The sequence below is a fragment of the Chiroxiphia lanceolata genome, chromosome 15, assembly GCF_009829145.1.
Source record: "Chiroxiphia lanceolata isolate bChiLan1 chromosome 15, bChiLan1.pri, whole genome shotgun sequence".
In the NCBI taxonomy this organism is placed as follows: Eukaryota; Metazoa; Chordata; class Aves; order Passeriformes; family Pipridae; genus Chiroxiphia; species Chiroxiphia lanceolata.
The window spans coordinates 2,561,262-2,581,957 of NC_045651.1; the positions used below are offsets into that span (position 1 = coordinate 2,561,262).

The following is a 20,696-nucleotide window of genomic DNA, read 5'->3' on the forward strand; positions in this document are numbered from 1 at the left end:
GTTGTTTGCTCTGTTTTGCTGTGCAGTCCCTTGCAGTCAGAGCTGTACCTCTCTGTGCTGTTCAGGCCCTGTCTCTGGTGGGCAGGGGTGAGGCTGAGCTGTGCTCCCTGCAGAGCTCCTGTCCCTCTGGGCTCTAACTCTGCCCCCTCCCACCACAGAGTACTTCGAATACTTCGCTCCAGACTTCACCCTCCACCCTGATGTCAGCACAAGGATTGAAAACCAGAACTCCAGGCAGGTGAGTGCTTAAAATTGTTTTGCAATCTCAGCTATGAACTTCCAGAACCCTGGGGTTGATGCTCTGTCCTGTGAAACCAGGTAGAGCCCAGGTAAGGGCAGAAAACGGACAAAACCCAAGACCCATCCCTTTCTGGGATGTCAGGCAATCTCAAAGCATTTGAGACCTTTGTTGGGTTGTCTCACTGTTTCCTGTGTGCTTGAGTATCAATGATTGAAGTAACTCTCCCACCTCCTCTGCTCTGATAAATGGCTTTTTGCACAAATTTTTCTCCACTTAGGTGGTGCAGGCAGGTAACAGTGCTGACTGACAGCCCCACTGGGGTGATCCCTGTCTGTTTTTTCCATGCAGTACTTGGATCAGATCAGGCAGACCATATTTGAGAACCTGAAGATGCTGAACCACGCTCCCAGTGTGCAGATCCACGACGTGCCCTCGGACCTGCTCAGCTACGATCGCACGGATGAGCCTGATCCTGAGGAGAGAGGCTCTGAGGAAAACTACAGCAGGTACCAGAGCTTGTTCTGGAGAAATGGGCTTCCCTCTCTGTCCCTGCTGGGATGGGTGGGTGATAGACTGGAGACTGTGTCTCCTAGAATGGCTACAAGTCATAGAATGCCAGAACGGTTTGGTTTGGAAGGGACCTTAGAGATCATCTAAAGACAAGTGTATCAAAACCTTGGCATGTTTAATTTTAAGTTGCCAACTTTTGTTTTACTATCAGAAAGTTATGGCTATACTACCAATGCCAGGTCTGCTTAATTTGACTGAAGGCTTTAATATGACTTAAACATTAAAAGCTCTCACTACCCCAGAAAATATAATTTCACATGGTGACATTCAGCACTGAAGTGCCAGTGTTTTTGTACTGTCTTTTGGTCAAGTTGCTTTAAACTTTCAAAGAAGCACTTTTAGGCTTACAACAATAAATTATTTGTCAAAAATGTTCAATAAATATTACACAAAACTAGCAGCAAAAAGTATCTAGAAATCTGTCATGTGCAAATAGTTCGGCAGACACCTCTAGGTCTCAAGTTTCACTCAGAGCTTCTCTAGGAACATGTGGTGTCCTTATATGACATTCCACAGCATGATTGGGTGCAGGGCATCCTCTGACCTTGGGCCCCAGGGGTGCCAGGGCTCCCTCTCCTCCCTGACAGGGGTTTCTCTTTGCCCAGGCCCGAGGCTGCCAACGAGTTTTATGACGGTGACCACGACAACGACAAAGAGAGCGACGTGGAGATCTGAGGCTCTGGACTGCTGGGCATCCCACGTTGGACAGGGATGCTTGGAGCACTTAACTGGGCTGTGTAGGAGCCCTCCCTTCATCTTAGACTGCACATGGTGGCAGCAGGAACAGCACCACTGCAGGATTCTGCCACCTGGAGAGGCAGAGAACAGTGAAACGTGTTCCTGAGTTTCCACCACGTGTCACGGTTCCAGCTCTCACTGCTCTGGGAAAAGGGATCCATGCTGTGTGCTGGCTGGCAGCCTTGGGACTGCCTTCAGAGCCTGACCTGTGCTCTGTGACTGCCCTGCAGGCTCCTGCCAACCAGGAGCTGGAGCAGCTGTGCCTGCCATCTCTGCCTCTGTTCTGGCACCACCGGATCCATCCTGCTCTCCCCAGCCCTCCACTCAGGTACCACTCGACTGTGCTCTGCAGCCTGCACTGAGTTGCTTCCTGATGGCCCTTCCAACCCTCTGATGCTCCACAGCTCGAGGAAAACTATTGGAGACCAGGCCAGTTGTGGGGTCAGGGTGGGGAGTGTCCCTGGAGCAGGGAGCAAGGGATGGAAGGATGTTTGAAGAGCATAGGCTTGTTCCTTCCCCCCACACCCAGATTTGCATTCACAAACGAGTTCTCCAGCACTCTGCTGAGTTGGGAGACCCAACTTCCCTGGTGTGTTTGTTCTCCAAGAGGCTAAAATCCCTGTGGAACAGAGGTTTGGCTGCCAAGGTCAGTACATGGTGTGTCTTACACCTCTAACACAGCTCCCTGCTGTCTTTTCCACGTTCACACATGGCCCTTCTGTGTGTTAGCAAGAGATTTGGGCTGCTTGCTCCGAGGGGAAACCATTCCCTCTTGGCTGCACCCAGCAGACATGGGTGAGGGAAGCTGCTTCCTCCAAGTCCTGTGTCTTTGTGCCCTCACACAGCAGAGATTTGTCTCAGCCATCCCTCAAATCCCAGACTTTGCTGCTCCCTCTCCCGAGCTGTCACCTGGTACCTGTGGTGGTTTGGAAGTGCTGTTTGGGGAGCTGGGAGGGTTTAGCCTCTGTCTGTACGGTTCTGTTTGTTTACTGATGTCTTTAAACATTAAATAAGAGGCAGTATTTTTCTTACCTGACCTGTTGTTTGTCTGTTTAATCCTCACACCTTTCTGGCTCCCATTTTCCCAAGGATCAAACACATCCCTGGCAGGGTAGTGTCATCCACTGTCTGAATGAATGGAGGGAATTCTCCTCAGAGTAAATGTTGGTGAGTTTTCAGCTTCACTGCACATGAGGGGAGCACCCTGAACTCCCTTACAAGAGGCCAAGTGTAGTGGACACTCTTGGTTATGCCTCTGAATCCAGTAAAAGCTTTGCAGGAAGCTGCAGAGCTGATGCAGGAAATCTTTCCTGCTGTTATTTTAAATATCATGCTTTCTTTGTGTTGCAGTGCCCATAACAGCCTGCTCTTTTTGCACTCTCACTGTCCCAAATCCCTCAGTGGTGGCTGGTTGGTGGTCCATGTAACTACAACCTGGGATAGTGGGAGGTGTCCCTGTCCATGGCAGGGGGTTGGAAGGAGGTGATCCTTAAGTTCCTTTCCAGCCCAAACCATTCTGTGATTCCATGTGATTTAACTACCAAGGGCCAGCTCAGAAGAAGTGGTTTTGCACACACCAAATTGAGCCACACAAGGTTTTGCCACCAGGTACTGGGGATATGGTTCCAAAAAGGGTCTCAGGGGAAAGAAGTCTCAAGGTTGTAAATACAAAGACACTTCTGGGCACAGATTGTGGGTGAGTACTCTGGAGAAGCCTTGCTGTGTGCTGACCCTGGGCTTGTGCCATTCCTGCATTTATTTGGCCACTGGGCTACACAGACCTTACTCTGACCCCTGTTTGATCAGCTGTATTTGTTCCTAGTGTTCTGCACCTGAGAAAATGTTCTTGACAGCTCAGGAGATACAAAATGCAGCTCCACCGACTGGCCAGACTTGGGGAATAATAGAAAACAATAGAAAATAAATTGGTTTCTTCCTAGCTTGCCATCTCCCCTGGTGTCACAGAGCTGGTGTGTTCCCTCTACTGATGTCACCACCCTTATGGCAAAACTGATTTACAGCTGGAATCCAGGCTCCCACCTTGTGTTTGGAATAAAAAGGGAATTTCCCCCTGTAATTCTCTTAGCCATGAAGACGGACATGACTTCACCTTGCAGACCCCCCCAGCCACCTCTTCCCCAGCACTGCCCAGGCTTTGTCTTTTCAGAGTTCCACTGTCTCCTGCCTTTTGAAACAGGGCTGGGGTCTGGAGCATCATCATCTCACCTGGGTTTTTAAAGGTGGATTTGTTTTTCCTGCTTTTGGAAATGGCTGGAAAGCTTGGTCTGCAGAGACCTTGCTCTCCAGTGTTTCAGGGCTGCTGGAGCCACATTTATCCCTGGCATCACCCTGTCATGGGCTCCAGGGTAGAGACCAGGGTGAACCTGACACCCTCACAGTCCTTGATACCCCAGGTAAGGCTTGGCTGCCCCCTAAAACACGGGGTGGGCTGGCAAAGACTGCAGTTAATGCTTCAGGGGGAGAGGCTGAAAGGAGACCCTGAAGGCACCGAGAGAGAGAAAAGGCTTCATGCTCCTGTTCCCTGCCTGCAGCTTCACTCCAAGCACTTCAGTGAATGTCCAGCCACCTGCAGCAACTCCTTCCCACCACCTTCTCCACTCCTTGGTTGTTCTGGAATGAGGAATGTTCTCCTGCCCTCGGCTTCAGATCTGAAGGAGCCTGTGCACCTCGACTGCTTCCACGGGGATTGTCTCCAAAGAAAGTTCTCAGCCAGCTGTACAACACAAGGACTAAGGTAGGACCTACCTTTTAAAGGCTACCTCACATCTGTCAGCCCAGCAAAGCTCATTCTCACATCTCCCCTCACATCACCCTGGCTGAGGGCTGTCAAGGCCCTGCTTTCTGTACTCTATAGAAAAGACAAGGTTGGTAGAAGTAAGTGATTCCCTCTGCCTCAGCGAGCAGAGAGGACAGGACAGAGCACTGAGGGACCTGCAGTTCTCCAGAATCCATGGGCAGCCCTGGCACCTGCCTTCCTCTGCCACCTCTGAAGGCTCTGTGGGCTGGAAGGTCCTTCAGGCTGAGAAAGCTGGGGCTGTTCAGCCCGGAGAAGAGGAAGTTCCACTATCTGAAGGGGCCCACAGGAGAGCTGAAGAGGGACTCTGCAGCAGGAGCTGCAGTGACAGACAAGTGGGAATGGCTTCACACTGACAGAGAGGAGGTTTAGGTTGGATACACTGAAGAAATTCCTTCCTGTGAGGGTGGTGAGGCCCTGGCACAGGTTTTGCGAGAAGCTGTGGCAGCCCCATGCCTGGAAGTCACTCATGGGGATATTACTTCAATTTTAAACAGGCCAAATGCCCTGTTTCTGGGTGCTGGGGGTCCTGGTGCAGAGCTGTGTTTGGACACCAGGTGGCACCTGGATCTCTGGGATCCAATGGAGGCTCCATTCCCTGCTGCAGTCCCTGTGTGCAGCCCTGCTGCAGAGCCTGGCAGGGGCAACTGCACTCCTGGGAGTGGGTTTTTTGGGGGCTCAGGGTCCTGGCTGTGCTCTCAGAGAGCTCTGGGGGTGCTGGGGTGCTCCAGCCTCTGCAGAGCCCCTCAGAGGCAGCTTTGTGGCCTGACTGTCACCAGCTGCAGAGGGGCAGAGTTTGCTCCTGCTGCACATCTGTGGCTCCCCTGTGTGAGCTTCTGCACTGGCCCAGCAAAGCCTTTGGCACCAGGAGTGTGGCCAGGCTGGCACTGCCCTTTCTCCACACTCACTCCCATGGCAGAGCAGCCCTTGCACCCAGGGTATTCCCTCCTGGGGAGCAAGGAATTTTCTGTCCCAATTGCTCATAAAGAATCACATAAAGTACATTTTTATTATTGTTTTATTTGGCTCTGTCCAAGCTGCACCCAGCAGAGCTGAGCTGGGCCCTGGAGCAGGACTTCTCCTGGCTATGTTGGTCACACAGGGCAGCTCAGGAGCCTCAGCCTCAGGTGGCTGCTGCAAACACCTCACTCAGGAGCCCCACAGCATTGTCTCCATGTGGAACAGCCTGTGGGAAGGTTCTGTCTGTATTTATTTCTTTTATTTTCTGGTAGGTGTAATCTAGAGAGGCAGGAGGTAGTGATGCTGAGTGACCAGGAATGGTTGGGGTTAGAGGGATCTTCAAAATCATCTATACAACCCCCTGCCATGGGCAGGGACACCTTCCACTAGCCCAGGTTGCTCCAAGCCCTGTCCAACCTGGCCTTGGACATTTCCAGGGATCCAGGGGCAGCCACAGCTTCTCTGGGCAACCTGTGCCAGGGCCTCCCCATCCTCACAGGGAAGAATTTCATCCCAATATCCATCTAACCCTGCCCTTTGGAAGTGGGAAGCCCTGCCCTGGCCCCTTGTCCTGCCACTACAGACCCTGGTACAAGGTGTCTCTCCACGTTCCCTACAAGCCCCTGCCTTAACACCCATCATTAGCTCCTGTTGCTGCTTCTGCCTGTTAAAACCTCCCTTCATTTACAATCACAGCCTTAATTAATTGAGCTCAGCATCAGCCCTACCACCCTCATCATACAACATTTCTTATGTCCATTCTAAACTGACCCTCTTCCAGTTTAAAACACTCATCCCTTCTCTCACAACAGACTCCGGTAAAGTCTCTCTCCCTCTTTTATAAACCCCTTTATATGTGGAAAGGCTGCAGGGAGGTCTCCCTGGAGCCTTCTCTTCTTCAGGCTGAACACCCCCAGCTCTCCCAGCCTGTCTCCACAGCAGAACTGTCCCAGCCCTTGGAGAATTCCTGTGGCCTCCTCTGGACCTGCTCCAACAGATCCATGTCTGTCGTGTGCCAGGGATCCCAGATCTGGATGTGGCACTCCAGGAGGGGTCTGAGCAGAGAGAGAGAATCCCCTTTCCCACTGTGCTGCCCAGTGCTGGGGATGAGCCCAAGAGACACTCAGCATTCTGGGCTGCCAGCACACATGAACTGATCATGTCCCTTTTGTCATCCACCAGCATCTCCCAGTCCTGTGCAGGGCTGCTCTCCATCCATCCATCCGTCCATCCGTCCCCAGCCCGTGCTTACACTGGGGATTGTCCCAACCCTGGAGCAGGACCCTGCCCTTGTTGACCTGCAGGAGGTTTGCAGGGCCCTCTCCTCCAGCTCTGCAGGTCCCTCTGGATGTGACTAGGCAGAGTTCCACCATCTGAGGTCACTGGTGATGACATAAAACAGGGAAGGTCCCAGCATTGACCCCTGAGGGACCCACATGTTACTGGTTTCCATTTGGACCTTGAGCCTGTAACTCCCTGGATGCACCATCCAGCCAATTCCTTACCCATCTAGTGAGATCAGCTGTACAAGGCAGTGATTCCAGAGCTCCACAAGGCCAGATCCAGAGAACATTTAGCTCCTGGCACATGGATATGGAGACACAATTAACAGACAGTGCGATTTTATTCACCCAGCCGGGGGTCAGGGCCCTGGGCACCTCGTGTGGACCCAAATCAAAGCCTCTCTTGAGACTGAAACTTTGGGGTTTCCTGACAGTGCTGCAGAACAGTCACAAAATTCCTATTCCTGGTTCTCTGCCCCCTCCAGGTGCTCACAGATGCATTTACCACATCCCTATGTGCTCTTTGTATGCCCTCAGATTCCCAGGGTGCTGTGGCGTTCTCTTGCTCATGGATGTCTTTCTTCAGGGATTGCTGGCACAAGTGTCTCCTCTAGCCAATACCTCCTTCCCTTTTCCATGTCCATCCCAGTGCCTCCAGCTCTGTCACCTCTCTCTGGTGAGGCAGAGGCCTCTGGAATTCTGAGGCTGTAGCTCCTCTCTTCCTGGTGTGCCAACACTGACTGAGAAGCAGCAGCAAACAGGGACAGAAACTTCTCTCTTCCTCTGTTGCTCGGGAATATTCTGGGACAAAATGCAGAAATCTGCCCACAAACCAGGGAGCTGGTAAATCAAAAAGTTTCTGCTGAGGAGGAGGAATGAGGGGAGCTCACCGAGGTCCTTCCAGGACAGTTCAGATTCAAAGGGTCCTTTGGAGGTCTTGGGTTCATCCTCCTGCTCCAAGTAAGGCTAATCCAAAAGTTAGGGATTGCTCAGGGCATTTTGGAGGATTTTCAATGACAGGAATTTCCCCAGCTCTCTCGATGTAACTGTGGTCCCTTCTCTGGTGTTTAACCACCCTGGTGAAATATTCTCCTTAAGCAAGTCAGGATTCCCCTGGTTGGAGCTGGTGGCTGTTATCCCTTCACCTTCTCCCTGCTCTTGCTTCCTCATTTCTCCTGGAGTGGTGTTGAACACACAGTAACAGCATCACAGGGTTTTGACAGGGTTTTGGGATCAGTGCTGGTGGGAAAAAGAATATTCCTTTGTTTGGAGGCCTGTTTGGAGAACTTTCTCCCTAGATCTTGTGTTTCATCTCTGCAGGAGATGTGGGGTACCCACCCCCTGTGTCATGCCCTGGGAGAGGGTTTTGAGCCTGTTCCCTGGAGTTCCTGGGAACTGGAGTCACTCCTCACCTCACATGTGCAGTCTGTAAGTACAGGTAGAGTGTTGGCTGGCCTGGGAGGTGTTTGTCCACTCCCCCTTTTATTCCCACCTGTGTATCAGAGCCTGGAGAGAAGAACCTCCCCCCTCATAAACTCTCTGTAGCTCAGCCATGGTTTTTAGCAGCTGTTTTCACCTCACAACAGGTGATGGTGTTGCCTGTGTGTTTTGGCCTGACCTTCCCTGACGTTTTAGGGCAAGCAGCACTTTTCCTGCCATTTCAGTGCCACCCCTGGGGCACCTGGCCTGGTCCAGCTGCAGCAGCCACCCTGGTCCGGGTGTTTTCCTGGGTGGAAGTGGCAATTTTAAGAGAGGCCATGTGCAAAAGTCACTGGGAGCGAGGTCAGGCTGTGTCCCAGGGCTGGATCTTTGGGAGTGAGGAGCTGCTGCTGTCCCCATCACTACTGGCACTGTGGTGGCATCACCTGGTGACAGTCACCTGCCACCCCTCGCTTTTGGGGGAGCTGCAGGTGACACGTGCCCCCAGCTCTGGGGTGCAGCTCCTGCCCATCCCAGGATGCTGCCACTGCGAGGAGCGCTTGGGGTGTCACTGGTGGGCTGCCCGCCGGTGTGTGGTGTTACTGGGAGGCACTGGGAGCCGGGTAGTGCCCACCACACTCCCCCATCATGTTCACAGGGGGCACCAGCGCTGGGGACAGGTTTTATTTGCACTGTGAGCTTTGAGAAGCCCCTGCTTGCACCTCCAGTTAGGTCAAGGGGTTCCCTAGGGGGTTTGTCACTTTATGTGGGTGTCGGGGGAATTTTGGCGGTGGAACCGGGGGGTTTTCCCCGGCGCCCCCCTCTCTGCGTGCGGGTGTCCCCAGGTCCCCGCAGTACCGATTCCATGCGCCAGGTGTGCGCAGTTGAGCCGCGCTGGCTCCGTTCCCAAGGATGAGCTCAGAGCATCGGGATTGGGAGCCGGGATCAGCTGCTCTCCTGACGCGCTGCTGACGCGGCTCCGCATCCTCCCCTGCAGCCCCCGACCCCCCTCCCGTCCCCCCCTCCCCGTGACCTCCTTTTCCAAGACAAAGACGGGAAGTGCTGGCTGCGCACGCATCCTGCCCATCCAGCCCCCCCTCCCTCCATCCCCTGCTCTGAACCTGGAAAAAACAGCTCAGCTTCCATTTCAAGGAGCCTTTGTCCTCCCAAACAGCTTTCTTTGGGACATTTGTCTTTCTTTATTCCGCCTGTGACAAGAACATAATTGGGAGTGGGTCTCCATCTGCTGCTGGGGGGAAAAGGGGGGTCTAGGGAGAAATCCCCTGTCGTGGCACACAAAGGCAGCACTTGCCCCCCTCAGCTGGCATCACCAGGCTTTTGGGTGCTTAGTTATCAGGCATTTTGAGAGCAGGAACAGGGATTAGCAGTGTTTTGTGCTATTAAATGAAACAGGGATTAAATGAAACATTGTGCAAGCCCCTCTCTCTGTTGGGGGGCTCCCAGTGCATCTCTCCAGTGCCCCCCATTCTGCCCGCTGCTCTCAGCCCCTTGCTGGGGCTGGTGTAGTGCTCCCCTGCTCCTGTTCACCCCCCAGACCTCCTTCCCGGCTGGAATTGCAGCCCCAGCAGTGCCGGTGTACCCCGATCCCGGGCTCCCGCAGATCCCGTTGCTCCGGGCTGGGTCCACCCTGCTGTGTCACTGTGCTTTCCCAGCACTCCCATGCTGAGTCACTCAGGGAGTGCTGGGAATACCCCGGGTTCAGGAGCCCCAGAGCCATGTTTTGCAAGCTTTTCAGTCCCCATTGCTCACAGGATGAGGTGTCCTGGCACCTCAGCTTTGGATGCCCCTTTTTATGCAGCAACACTGCAAAAATACCCCCTCCTCAGGTGCCCCTGCCCTGCCAAGCTCCTGCTGTCCCAGTGCCACCCTCACTTGTCCCCTGCCACGTGGGGGGCTGTGCCCACAGTATTTATGTGTATATAAATGACAGGAATACAGTTGAGCCTCTCTGGGTGTCCCATCCTGGGTGTTCCCTGCTCCATCCACACCCAGACATCCTGCAATAGCAGGAGCAGCACCTCAGAGCTCCAGCTCTGGCTCAGCCTCACCCTGATCCCACAAAAAGGGTTTTTTCTCTCCCAGGAGAAGCCCTCAGAGGTATTTTTGCAGTTTGTTATATAACCAGTGAGACATTCTGTGCAGTTTTGGGGGTGTGAGTGCTGGTACCTCACACCTGGCACTGTGCTGGGCAACCCATTCCTGCCTGAATCCAACCCTTCAGTGCTGGCATTTTACCTGCCATCATCTTTATAGGTGCTTTTTCTCTGTCTTTTCCTTTTCTAAAGCTCCTTGCTTTTTTTTTTTGTCCTCCTCCTCAGTGTTTAAATTAACTCAAAAGTCTCAGGACCCTGGATCAGTTTGTGTTCCTCACCTCCCACCTGAGTGATGCTTTTTGGCCCTTTTTGAACCGATCTTGGGAAAACATTTTGCAATATTCACTTGGGAATTTTAGCCTCAGATTCATCTGCATTTGGATCTACACTGACAAACTCCTGGCTTAAAAGTTGGACACTCAGGGAGCAGGTTTGGCAGGAAACCCTTTTACCCCTAAACCTTTCCTAGGGACAAAAAATCTGGTCACCCCATTTCAGGTGGGGGCTGGTTCTCCCCTCATATCAATCTTCAGCCCTTTCTCCCCTCCCACAACAGGTAACACCAAATTTTGGGGGCTCATCCTAATGTGAAACTTAATACAGATAAAATATAGTGGTTTTTCTCAAAGCTGGAAAAAATTACAAATGTGCAAGGCTGTGGCATTAGTTTTTAGGAGCTGTGTGTGCAAAATATGCTGGTTTTAATACAAAATAGTGTCCTTTTCCTAAGGATTTTGAATGTAACACAGCAAGGAAATTATAAGTAAAAAAAGGGGAGGTAGATTCAACCAGGAGAGCTCAGGAGGTGACAAGGCTGCTGAGTAAATAGAATTTTAGCCTCAGATCCAACTGAATTTGGCCCTACATGGACAAACTCCTGGCCTGAAAGTTGGATACTCAGGGAGCAGGTTTTGCAAGTGCCCTTCCCTCCCTAAACCTTTCCTAGGGATAATATCTGGTCACCTCATTCCAGGTGGGGGCTGGTTCTCCCCTCATGTCCATCTTCAGCCCTTTTTCCCATCCCAAAAAGTTTTGGATGCTCATCCTGATGTGCAACTTAATACAAATGAAATTTAATATTTTTTTCTCAAACCTGGAAAATTACACAAGTGTGCAGGGCTGTGGCATTAACTTTTAGGAGCTGTGTGTGTAAAATATGCTGGTTTTAATACAAAATACTGTCCTTTTCCTAAGGATTTTGAATGTAACACAGCAAGGAAATTACAAGTAAAAAAAAGGGGAGGTAGGTTCAACCAGGAGAGCTCAGGAGGTGACAAGGCTGCTGAAGCACCTTAAGTAAATAGAATTTTAGCCTCAGATCCAGCTGGATTTGGCCCTACATGGACAAACTCCTGGCCCTAAAGTTGGATACTCAGGGAGAAGCTTAAAGGATTTCCCACGTGGCTTTTCATCCCTAAACCTTTCCTAGGGACAATATCTGGCCACAGGTAGGGGCTGGTTCTCCCCTCATGTCTATATTCAACCCTTTTTCCCATCCCACAAGAAATAACACCAAGTTTTGGATGCTCATCCTGATGTGCAACTTAATACAAATGAAATTTAATATTTTTTGTCAAACCTGGAAAATTATACAAGTGTGCAGGGCAATGGCATTAATTTTTAGGAGTTGTGTGCGTAAAATACGCTGGTTTTAATACAAAATACTGTCCTTTTCCTAAGGATTTTGAACGTAACACAGCGAGGAAAATATAAGTAAAAATGAGGTGGCAGGGAGAGGCAACCAGGAGAGCTCAGGAGGTGACAAGGCTGCTGAAGCTTTTTAAACAAATATTTTGGCTATTACAACAATTTTAATGACCCAGTAAGGACTGGCTGGGGGTTCTTTTCCTGCCTGGAGCCTGTGGGGCTGGAGCAGGGCTGGGGAGCTGGTTTGCCCCCCCCAGGCTCATCCAACAGCAGAGGGTGCTCGTGCACTGCCGTGCAAATCCTTCTCCTCCCTCAGCCATCTTAGGAGGAATGTTTTCCTCCCCTGCAGTCTCCATTTTATGGTTCTGACGCAGAAAATAAGCAGGTCAGCCCAGGGAGGAGGGAGGATGGGCTGGGGGGGGATGTGGGATGTGCTGAGGCAGAGCTCGGCAGCGGTTTCCTGGGAGCCAGGGCGGGATGTGGGGCTGGAGGGGCGAGGCAGTGAGGGACTGGTACCCAGGGGGATGCAGGGTGAGAGGATGGAGGGCAGGGATGCCACGGCTGGGGAGGGGGGGGGTGCAGAGAGAGGTGGCATTTCAGCCGAAATGCTGTTTGGAGCCCCCCTGACACCCCCAGGGCTGGGGGGTGCCCCCCTCCCTCCATCCCCCTCTCCATCCCTCCCTCCCTTCATCCCTCCCTTCCACAGGATGCTCCAGCTGCAATAGTGCTTTTTTTAACCCCCCTCTCCACAGGAGGCTGAGCAGACCCCCCCAGACTGCCTGGAAGCAGGATGGAGCTCAGGTTTCAGCCCTTGTCCGGGTTCCCCAGCCGAGAGGGACTTTCCTGTTTTCATTGTTCGGGACGCTGAGATCTGTTCTTGTTCTTTCTTTCCTTCCTGCCTGTGCATGTCTGGGGGGGGGGAAAGGTTGCTGCCCCTGGTCTGTCACCAGCAAATCCTGGCAGCAGCACCTTTCCCAGCTGTGTGGAGAGTCCCAGGAGAGCTGCCAGCCTGTGGTATTGAGCAACTCTTGTCATCATCTCTATTTGGAGGAACTTTTTTTGTGTTATTCATCACTGCATCCTTCGTGTTGTGCAGTGCTATGGCGTGAGCAGGCGTTTCCCAATCCAGAATATGAAGCAAGCCAGTGATCCAAACTGCTGGAGGCTTCTTCCACTTCACTGAACCAACCAAAAAAAAAAGTGCTGGGGGCTCAGAGCTAGACTGAGGGATCTGTGGTCCCTTCCTGGTCCCTGCATCTCTGCAGGCTCTTGCTCTGCACGGCACATCTCTCCCTTCTGTGAGAGGTCTGCGAACTTCCATAGGGCTCCTGGGATTGTCTGTGGGTTTTCCAGGCTGAGTGTAGTTCAAGGGCTTTTGAGGGGTTTTTTTTGTGGCTTCTCAAACCTGAGAACCAAACTGCAGGGCCCTCACCCTTACAGGTACGTGCACAGAGATAGCTGCTGGTGTAAATGCAACCAACTTCCAACCAGCTCCAGAACCTGCCTGAGGTGTGGATTAAATACTTCGAAATTTGGGCCAAGTCCATCAGCAAACCTGAACAAAAGGTTCCCTGGGAAAGCTGACTTGTTTCCAGCCTGTTCAGATGAGTCTGCACAGGCAGCTCATCCATCAGTGTCAGGGAGATGGGGGATATCCTGCGGGTCTGCTCCTTCTTACTCAGTTCTATTCCCTCCACGTAGTGAATCCTGGTTGCCCTTGTGTTTATCAAGTCCTAAGCCCAGTTTACTCCCAAATTCTCACATCCCTTTTGTTGCTTTCCTAAAAACTGTGATTTTGCAGCTCAGTGGAGCTCTTTGATTTGTTTTGCTCCGCGCTGGTTTTTGCCCTTCCCAGAACCACACGCCAAGACGCTGCTCGGGAAGAAAACAAACGTCACAAGAGCCACTGTGGTTCCTGGGGGTAGTTCAGATGAGTATCTTTTCCTTTAAATCTCCTAAGCTAAAGCTGCCTTTGTCTGTGATCCTGTGCATGCCTGCATATACGAAAATAGGTCAGTGACTCCGAGCTGGCCCCAGGCGCCAGCCCGGCTGCGGCGGAGGCACCACGGAGAAGCAGCACAGCCATAGGTCAGCTCTGAGGGAGGGATGCTCATCCTCCCCTGCCTTGTTACTGGGCAGCTTCCTGCTCCAGGGAATGCTGATGGGCTGGGGGACAGTGCTATGGGTGCAGCAACCCCGTGTTGAAGTGGGACTGCCCGGCACAGTTGGGGTTCTGAGCTGCTTCACCCCCTTCCCGTGGTCAGGGGACAGGTCTTGGCTTTTGTGGTCACCCTGGGATGGGCACAGACACCCCCCTGCTTATCCCAGCCCCTGGAGAAGCAGTGAGCTTCTGGGCACTGAGCAGTGGGATGCCCCAGTCACCCCTCCCGTGGTGTGGAGCTGATGGAGTCGCAGGAAGGGTGCAAAGCTTTTCCATGAGTGAGTCCCAGGAATGCTGGTGGGACTCCTGGAGAAGGGATGCCTGTGGCAGCCTGATTCCACTGCAACACAGAGGAGAGGGCATTAACAAGGGGTGGGAAAGTGTAGGGATTGTGATGTTGTTGGGCATCTTTCTGTCGTTCTTCCAGCCCCAAACCTGCAAACAGATCTCCAGAAACACTTCCCCCTGTGCCACTCCATAAATCCTTTGGAGTTCAGTGACTTGCACTGAGCTTTGAAGTGTGGGTGGATACTGTGGAGATCATCTCTGCATTCATTTAAGGCAGTAGATGCCTTTAATGAGGTTACCTTGCTAAAGACTTCTGTGGATGGAGCACTTCTCCTGTGAGGGAAGGCTAAGAGAATTGGGATTCTTCAGCCTGGAGAAGAAAAGGCTCCAGGGAGAGCTGAGAGCCCTTTCCAGGGCCTAAAGGGGCTCCAGGAGAGCTGGAGAGGGACTAGGAACAAGGGATGGAGGGACAGGACAAGGGGGACTGGCTTCCCACTGCCAGAGGCCAGGGTTAGATGGGATATTGGGAAGAAATTCCTCCCTGTGAGGGTGGGGAGGCCCTGGCACAGAGAAGCTGTGGCTGTCCCTGGATCCCTGGAAGTGTCCAAGGCCACGTTGGATGGGGCTTGGAGCAACCTGGGCTAGTGGAAGGTGTCCCTGCCCATGGCAGGGGGTGGAACAAGATGATCTTTAAGGTCCCTTCCAGCCCAAGCCACTCTGGGATTTTAAGTGACTTTTCCTCTAAGCAGAGATCAACATCTTCTCCTAGGAAAAACTTGCATTTATCACTGCTTTGTCCCTTGTGTGATTCCACCTCCACGCTCCCTGCAGTTTTCCCTGCCTGGTGTTGCACAAAAGATGACCAGACAGGCTCTCACACACCGGATTTACCCTCAGAACCTGGTGCTAGAGCTAAACATCAACTACAGAAGTAAAAGTTCCTTTTTGGGGTGTGGGGAGGGGGAATTAACAGGAGAAAAGAGAGAAAAGGGAAAGGGAAAACTCCCCCGTGGCCACCTGGGATGGGACCACAGGGGGAGTCTCCCCCAACAAACACTTTCTCCAGTGCAGCAAGGAGCCCCCCAGGCACTTTTCCTACTCCTTGAACCTTCCCATTGTCAATCCTGGGGCTGGGAGTGTTGACTGGAGGCAGCTTTGATCAGGGGCAGATGCTAATTGCCCATTAAGCTCAGCTCTGCCCAGCCCCGGCTGATGTTTAGTGGATGTTTTAACGACCCTTGTCCCCTTTTGTTGTCCCGGGAGGGTCCTGGAGCGAGGTCACAGCAGGAAGAAAGGGCAGGAAAAGGGAGATCGGCGTTCCCAGCAGTTGTAATTAACTCTTCTGTTGTAATTGCTTCTAATTGCCACACAGCACAACAGTGCTGGGCTTATTTAGGGCGATAAGGGAGAGGACTTAGGGATCTGCAGGTTAGGCCACTGTGTGGGCTCAGGGTTGGTCTGGATTTGTCAGCTCTTACAAGGAAAAGGACGTTGGAAAACCTCTTCTCCCTGCTCTGTCTGCTACACACCCTGTCTGACAGTAGGGACTTCTTTTCCATAGTCTCCTTTTCTTCCTTATCCTGCTTCCTGGGAATGATTTTTAGCATCCTTATGACCAGCCAGCGATGAATTTAAATTCTGTGTCTAATTTCTAGAAAAAAACCAAACATGCTACCAGGGTCTTGTACCTCCTTGGACAGCAGTTATTCCCCTAGGTCTGTTAAATTCCATCTTTATTCCCTAAGTTTTGGGGTAAACTGCCCCCATTCCTGTATGGGAGGCAGCTTTGTCATCTCATTTTGATTTAGGGAGAATCTACATAAGGAAAGTTTGGACCTGATGGATCTTTAAAATCCAAACAATGTTTTTCTTTATATGTATGTTCTAGAAAATCTGTGCTCCTTGTCCTTGTTCCCATTCATAAATGTGGTTGCTTGGCTTCACACCCCCATCCTGCTTTTTTTAAAGGCAGGGAAAAAAAGAAAAGAAGAGTTAAGAGCTCCCCATTTGTCTTCCCAAAATACCCTGAGCAGGTCTCAGTTGTCCTGGTTTCTTTAAGGCAGGGAATTCTGGGTTGTCCATACAGGAGAAATCTGATGTTTGAAATGCATCTGGTTAAACTCCAGTGGAAAAAGTCATTTTCTCCGGACACATTTAATTCCAAGTTAACAAAATTTTGGCTGTGCAATGTCAGTAGGAAAATCTCATCCCGATTTTTTTTTCCCCTTTCTTCAGTTCCAGAAATCAGATCTAAATTCTCAAATCTAAAAGGCCTCCTGTAGCAGAACTGTTAAGTTTTCCCAGTCCTGTTTAGCCTTGTTAGGGGATAACGGGGAGGAAGGGAGTGAGGTCGGAATTGGGAGAGCAGCATCCCTTGTCTGAATTGTGAACCAGGGAGGATGAGCTCCCTAAAGCCACGACCTCAATGAGAAACAGGGGAGTGGAAAATAAATCTGATGTTGTTCCTAACGCTGGAACCTTCACAAAGTTTGAAAATCCAGGAAGGATGGGATAGCTCAGAAATGCCTGTTCCTGTAATTTTTTTGCTTTTATTGATCAGAGCACTATTTTTATGCTTCAGATGCACTCAAGGCTTAGAGGACTCTCTCTGGAAGGGATGCTGACTCTGCCCTTGCTGATTCATTCAGCCCTTGCTGATGATCCTTCTGGAAGCAACTCCTGTGCCCAGGTGTGTGTAACCTGAGATTCTCCTTCCTCCTCCTCAACTCCTGGATAACCTCATAAGCCCATTCCTGGCCCTGAAAATGTACACTTGGTCTGAGGTCTTCTAAAGAGGGCAGGGTTAGATGGGATACCGTGGAGAAATTCCTCCCTGTGAGGGTGGGGAGGCCCTGGCACAGGTTGCCCAGAGAAGCTGTGGCTGCCCCTGGATCCCTCGAAGTGTCCAAGGCCAGGTTGGACAGGGCTTGGAGCAACCTGGGATAGTGGAAGGTGTCCCTGCCCATGGGATTGATCCTTAAGATCCCTTCCAATCCAAATCATTCTGTGATTCTTCTTCCTGCGAGCTGGCCCAAGGATGGGGTCTGAAGGCAAAACTGCTCTGAAGGCAGAACCTGTTCAGAAAATAGTTCTGGTTGCTGGAACAAGTTAGGAGGCAGCATGAGAGCAGTTGTTTCTCAGTAACTGCCTGTTTTCTGCCATGTGGGAGCCCAAAAAGCAGAATGTCTTGCCCAATGAGCTGCTCCAGCCGTGCCTGTGCTGCTGCAGGACCCTGTGGCACAGCCGTGCTCAGCGATGCTCGTCTCAGGAAGCATCTCTTGATCTCTGCTCAGACACATCTCTCTGCCTCATCCTCCTGCTGATTTCTGTGCTTGTCACCCTGTTGGACTCTGCCTCAGGTCAGCAGGAGACAAGTCTTTGATAGCTCTGAAACCTGGGGGTCTTCAGGCATCGTTTAATGCTTTCAGCATCTGGTCTTACAGGTGAGAGCTGACGATGGCAGAGGGAAGATCTCTGCCTGCCAGTCCCCAGTGCCTGCACACCCCCTGCACCCACTGGAGGCTCACAGAAGGGTTTGGGTTGGAAGAGAACTTTAAAGGCCTCCAGTCCAAACCCCTGCCATGGGCAGGGACACCTCCCACTAGCCCAGGTTGCTCCAAGCCCTGTCCAGCCTGGCCTTGGACACTTCCAGGGATCCAGGGGCAGCCACAGCTTCTCTGCCTAGCCTGGACCAGGACCTCCCCACCCCCACAGGGAGGAATTTCTCCCCAGTATCCCATCTATCCCTGCCCTCTGGCAGTGGGAAGCCATTCCCCCTTGGCCTGTCACTCCAGACCCTTGTCCAAAATCCCTCTCCAGCTCTCCTGGAGCCCCTTTAGGCCCTGGAAGGGGCTCTCAGCTCTCCCTGGAGCCTTCTCTTCTCCAGGTGAACCCCCCCAGCTCTCCCAGCCTGGCTCCAGAGCAGAGGGGTTCCAGCCCTTGGAGGACCTCCATGGCATCCTCTGGACTCCCTCCAACAGCTCCACATCCTTCTGATGCTGTGGGCCCCAGAACTGGATGCAGTGCTGCAGGTGGGTCCCAAACACCTGCTGCCTCTGTCACTAAAAATAATCCTCATTTTGCTGCTTGATAGAGTGGCCTGAGTATGATCCCGTGTGTGGGCTCCATCTCCTTGGCTCAAAGCAGGTCCTAACATGTGGGTGTCCTCAGGAGGATGGCTCTAGCCTGGAGAGTCTGGAGCAGAGATGCACAGAACTACAGAATTCATCTCTCTGCAAGGTGAGTCCTTGTCTCTGGGCAGCTCAGGGAAGTGGTTGGTGCCCTCCAGTTTTTTTTCCCAGCATGTGAGTGGCAAGGAAGTACATCCAGAGGATTTCCAGCACCTGGAAATACCTGCTGGCAAGGCTTTCAATACTTCTTGAGTGCCCTGTTTTCCTGACCAGAGTTTTTCCTGAGCGGATTTTCTCATGTCCAGCTCCAAGACACACAGTCCTGGGATCAGAAGTGATCCCAGAGATGGAGAAGTGTTTGCTGTGGCTCAGGAACAGGGGGGTTTTTGGATCTCAGCAGCTCTGAGCAAAGAGAATTTTGGCTCATTGCTGTGTCTGCAAAGCCTGACACTGCTTCCTAAAGATGCTTTATTTGTGTGGTTGCAGTGGAAGCCTTTTCCTTTTAAAGCTGTGGCTGTGCTGGACTGCAGAGGGAAAGAATTATTGATGAAACAGGAGGATGTGATGCCTGGGAGGAAGGATACCTATTGTTTTGACCTGTGGTAAAAGGCTGGAGGTGCTGAGTCAGTGTCCAGGGAGGAAGGAAAGCAGGAGGCAGGATGTGGAGTGCAGATGCATCCGTCCCTTAGAGCATAAAAACTTGCTGAACAACTGCCTGTACCCCCCTAAAGCTCTGCTCCTGTTTTATATTTATATTTATATTTATATTTATATTTATATTTATATTTATATTTATATTTATATTTATATTTATATTTATATTTATATTTATATTTGTTGTTATTGTTAAATTTATATTATATATCTATGTCTTACCTGGTCTAATACTGATATTCAGGTATAAACCCTCTTCTAACACACAGTATCCCCCCCAGTATAACCCAGTGCCCTCCAGCTGCACTGGAGCTGGGCAGTCACTTCTCAGGGTCTTTCCACTGTTCAAGCTGCCAGTCCTGAAAGAGCTGGAAAAAATAAATCCAAAGAAATCCACTTTTTTTCCCCCTCACTTTGGAGACTGTTGAAGCTTGCAGACCTTCCCTGAGGTGGGTGTCCCATACCAAAATAATGCAAAAAAAAAGAGGGGGCAGAGTTTTTTTCAGCTTTCATGTGTATTTATGCTGCAGAGCTCTCAGATCTGCCTGGAAAATGCACATGAGCATCTGTGTGATGAGCTTTGCCCTGGCTCTGAGCACACACAAACCATCCAGGGGCAGGAAGGACCATGTTTCCTGGCAGATCTGCTGCTGAGGGAGCACTGAGGTACTGCCTGAAGCAGTTAATTATGTTTTTGGGGGGTTATTTGCCTGGATCTGTGCAGGGGGGATGAGCCACACTCCCAGCAGTGAGGTCAAAGGGATTTTCAGTGGGTACAACTGGAGACAGTTGCAGTATAGAAACTGCTCCTGCTTAAAGCAAATATTTTAGGAATGTCTTTCTCTATTTTTATGTCTTTTTTTTTTTTTCAGTGCCTGCTGAGAACTTGAGGACAAGCTTAAACAGGACAAAGGGACAGATTTTTAATGTGCAGTGGAATATTCTGAACTTCCCAGCTGACACAGATAAGATAAGAGTGACAAATCTGTGGGGGAAAATCGACAATATCCTTCTGCTTTTGGGAAGAAAAATATTTTAAAGTGGATGTGAGCTGTGGCAGAAGGGATCCCTGGGTCTCAGTAAAGTTTGGAGAGAGAGTAGAAGGGTCTGTTATGTGGGAAAAGACATTTCTGGTGTGGTATAGACCATGGAATCTTCCTCTACAGCTGGGGGGGGATCTCAAAGTGCTGCAGAGATGCTGTTTGCCATCCACAGGGAATTCTGTCATCCTGAGCCTCTTTGACAGCTTTGTGCAAAGGGATCACTGCTCTGTTTAGTTGTCATCTAAAAATGAGTTGCCTGACTGCATTCCTGGAGTTTCTGGACTGCCTGGAGCCTGGTGGTTTGCTGGCAGTGCTGTGGGATTGCCAAGGGCTGCTCTGAGTGTCTGGGTGTTGCAGTGTTCTGGTGGACTTTGAGCAGTCAGGGCTGTACCACGGAATCTTGGAATCACAGAATCACTGAGGCTGGAAAAGCCCTCCCAGCCCATGGATCCCCCCTGTGCCCCATCCCCACCTTGTCCCCAGCCCAGAGCACTCAGTGCCATGACCAGTTCTTCCTTGGACACCTCCAGGGATGGGGGCTCCAAACCTCCCTGGGCAGCCCCTTCCAAGGCCTGACCACCCTTTCCAGGGAGAAATTCCTCCTGATGTCCAACCTGCCCCTCCCCTGGCACA

The 20,696-nt window shown here is 51.4% G+C and overlaps 1 protein-coding gene and 1 long non-coding RNA gene across 3 annotated transcripts in view; both read left to right on the forward strand.

Annotated features, from left to right (window-relative positions):
• HDAC3 (histone deacetylase 3) overlaps positions 1-2,585 on the forward strand; it is a 14,521-nt gene extending 11,936 nt beyond the window's left edge. The window contains exons 13-15 of the mRNA XM_032702672.1: positions 159-238; positions 590-747; positions 1,417-2,585. Of these exons, the coding sequence (XP_032558563.1) occupies positions 159-238; positions 590-747; positions 1,417-1,486 (308 nt within the window). The 3' untranslated portion in view covers positions 1,487-2,585. The remainder of the gene's footprint in view (positions 1-158; positions 239-589; positions 748-1,416) is intronic.
• Positions 2,586-12,103: 9,518 nt separating this feature from the next.
• On the forward strand, positions 12,104-20,019 carry LOC116794200. 2 transcript variants are annotated; one of them, XR_004359720.1, is made up of 4 exons: positions 12,104-12,172; positions 16,818-16,925; positions 18,330-18,475; positions 19,893-20,019. It is a non-coding gene; the product is annotated as an uncharacterized LOC116794200 (long non-coding RNA). The 2 variants fall into 2 exon arrangements; XR_004359719.1 differs by lacking the exon at positions 12,104-12,172 and having other exon boundaries at positions 14,909-16,925.
• Positions 20,020-20,696: the final 677 nt, after the last annotated feature.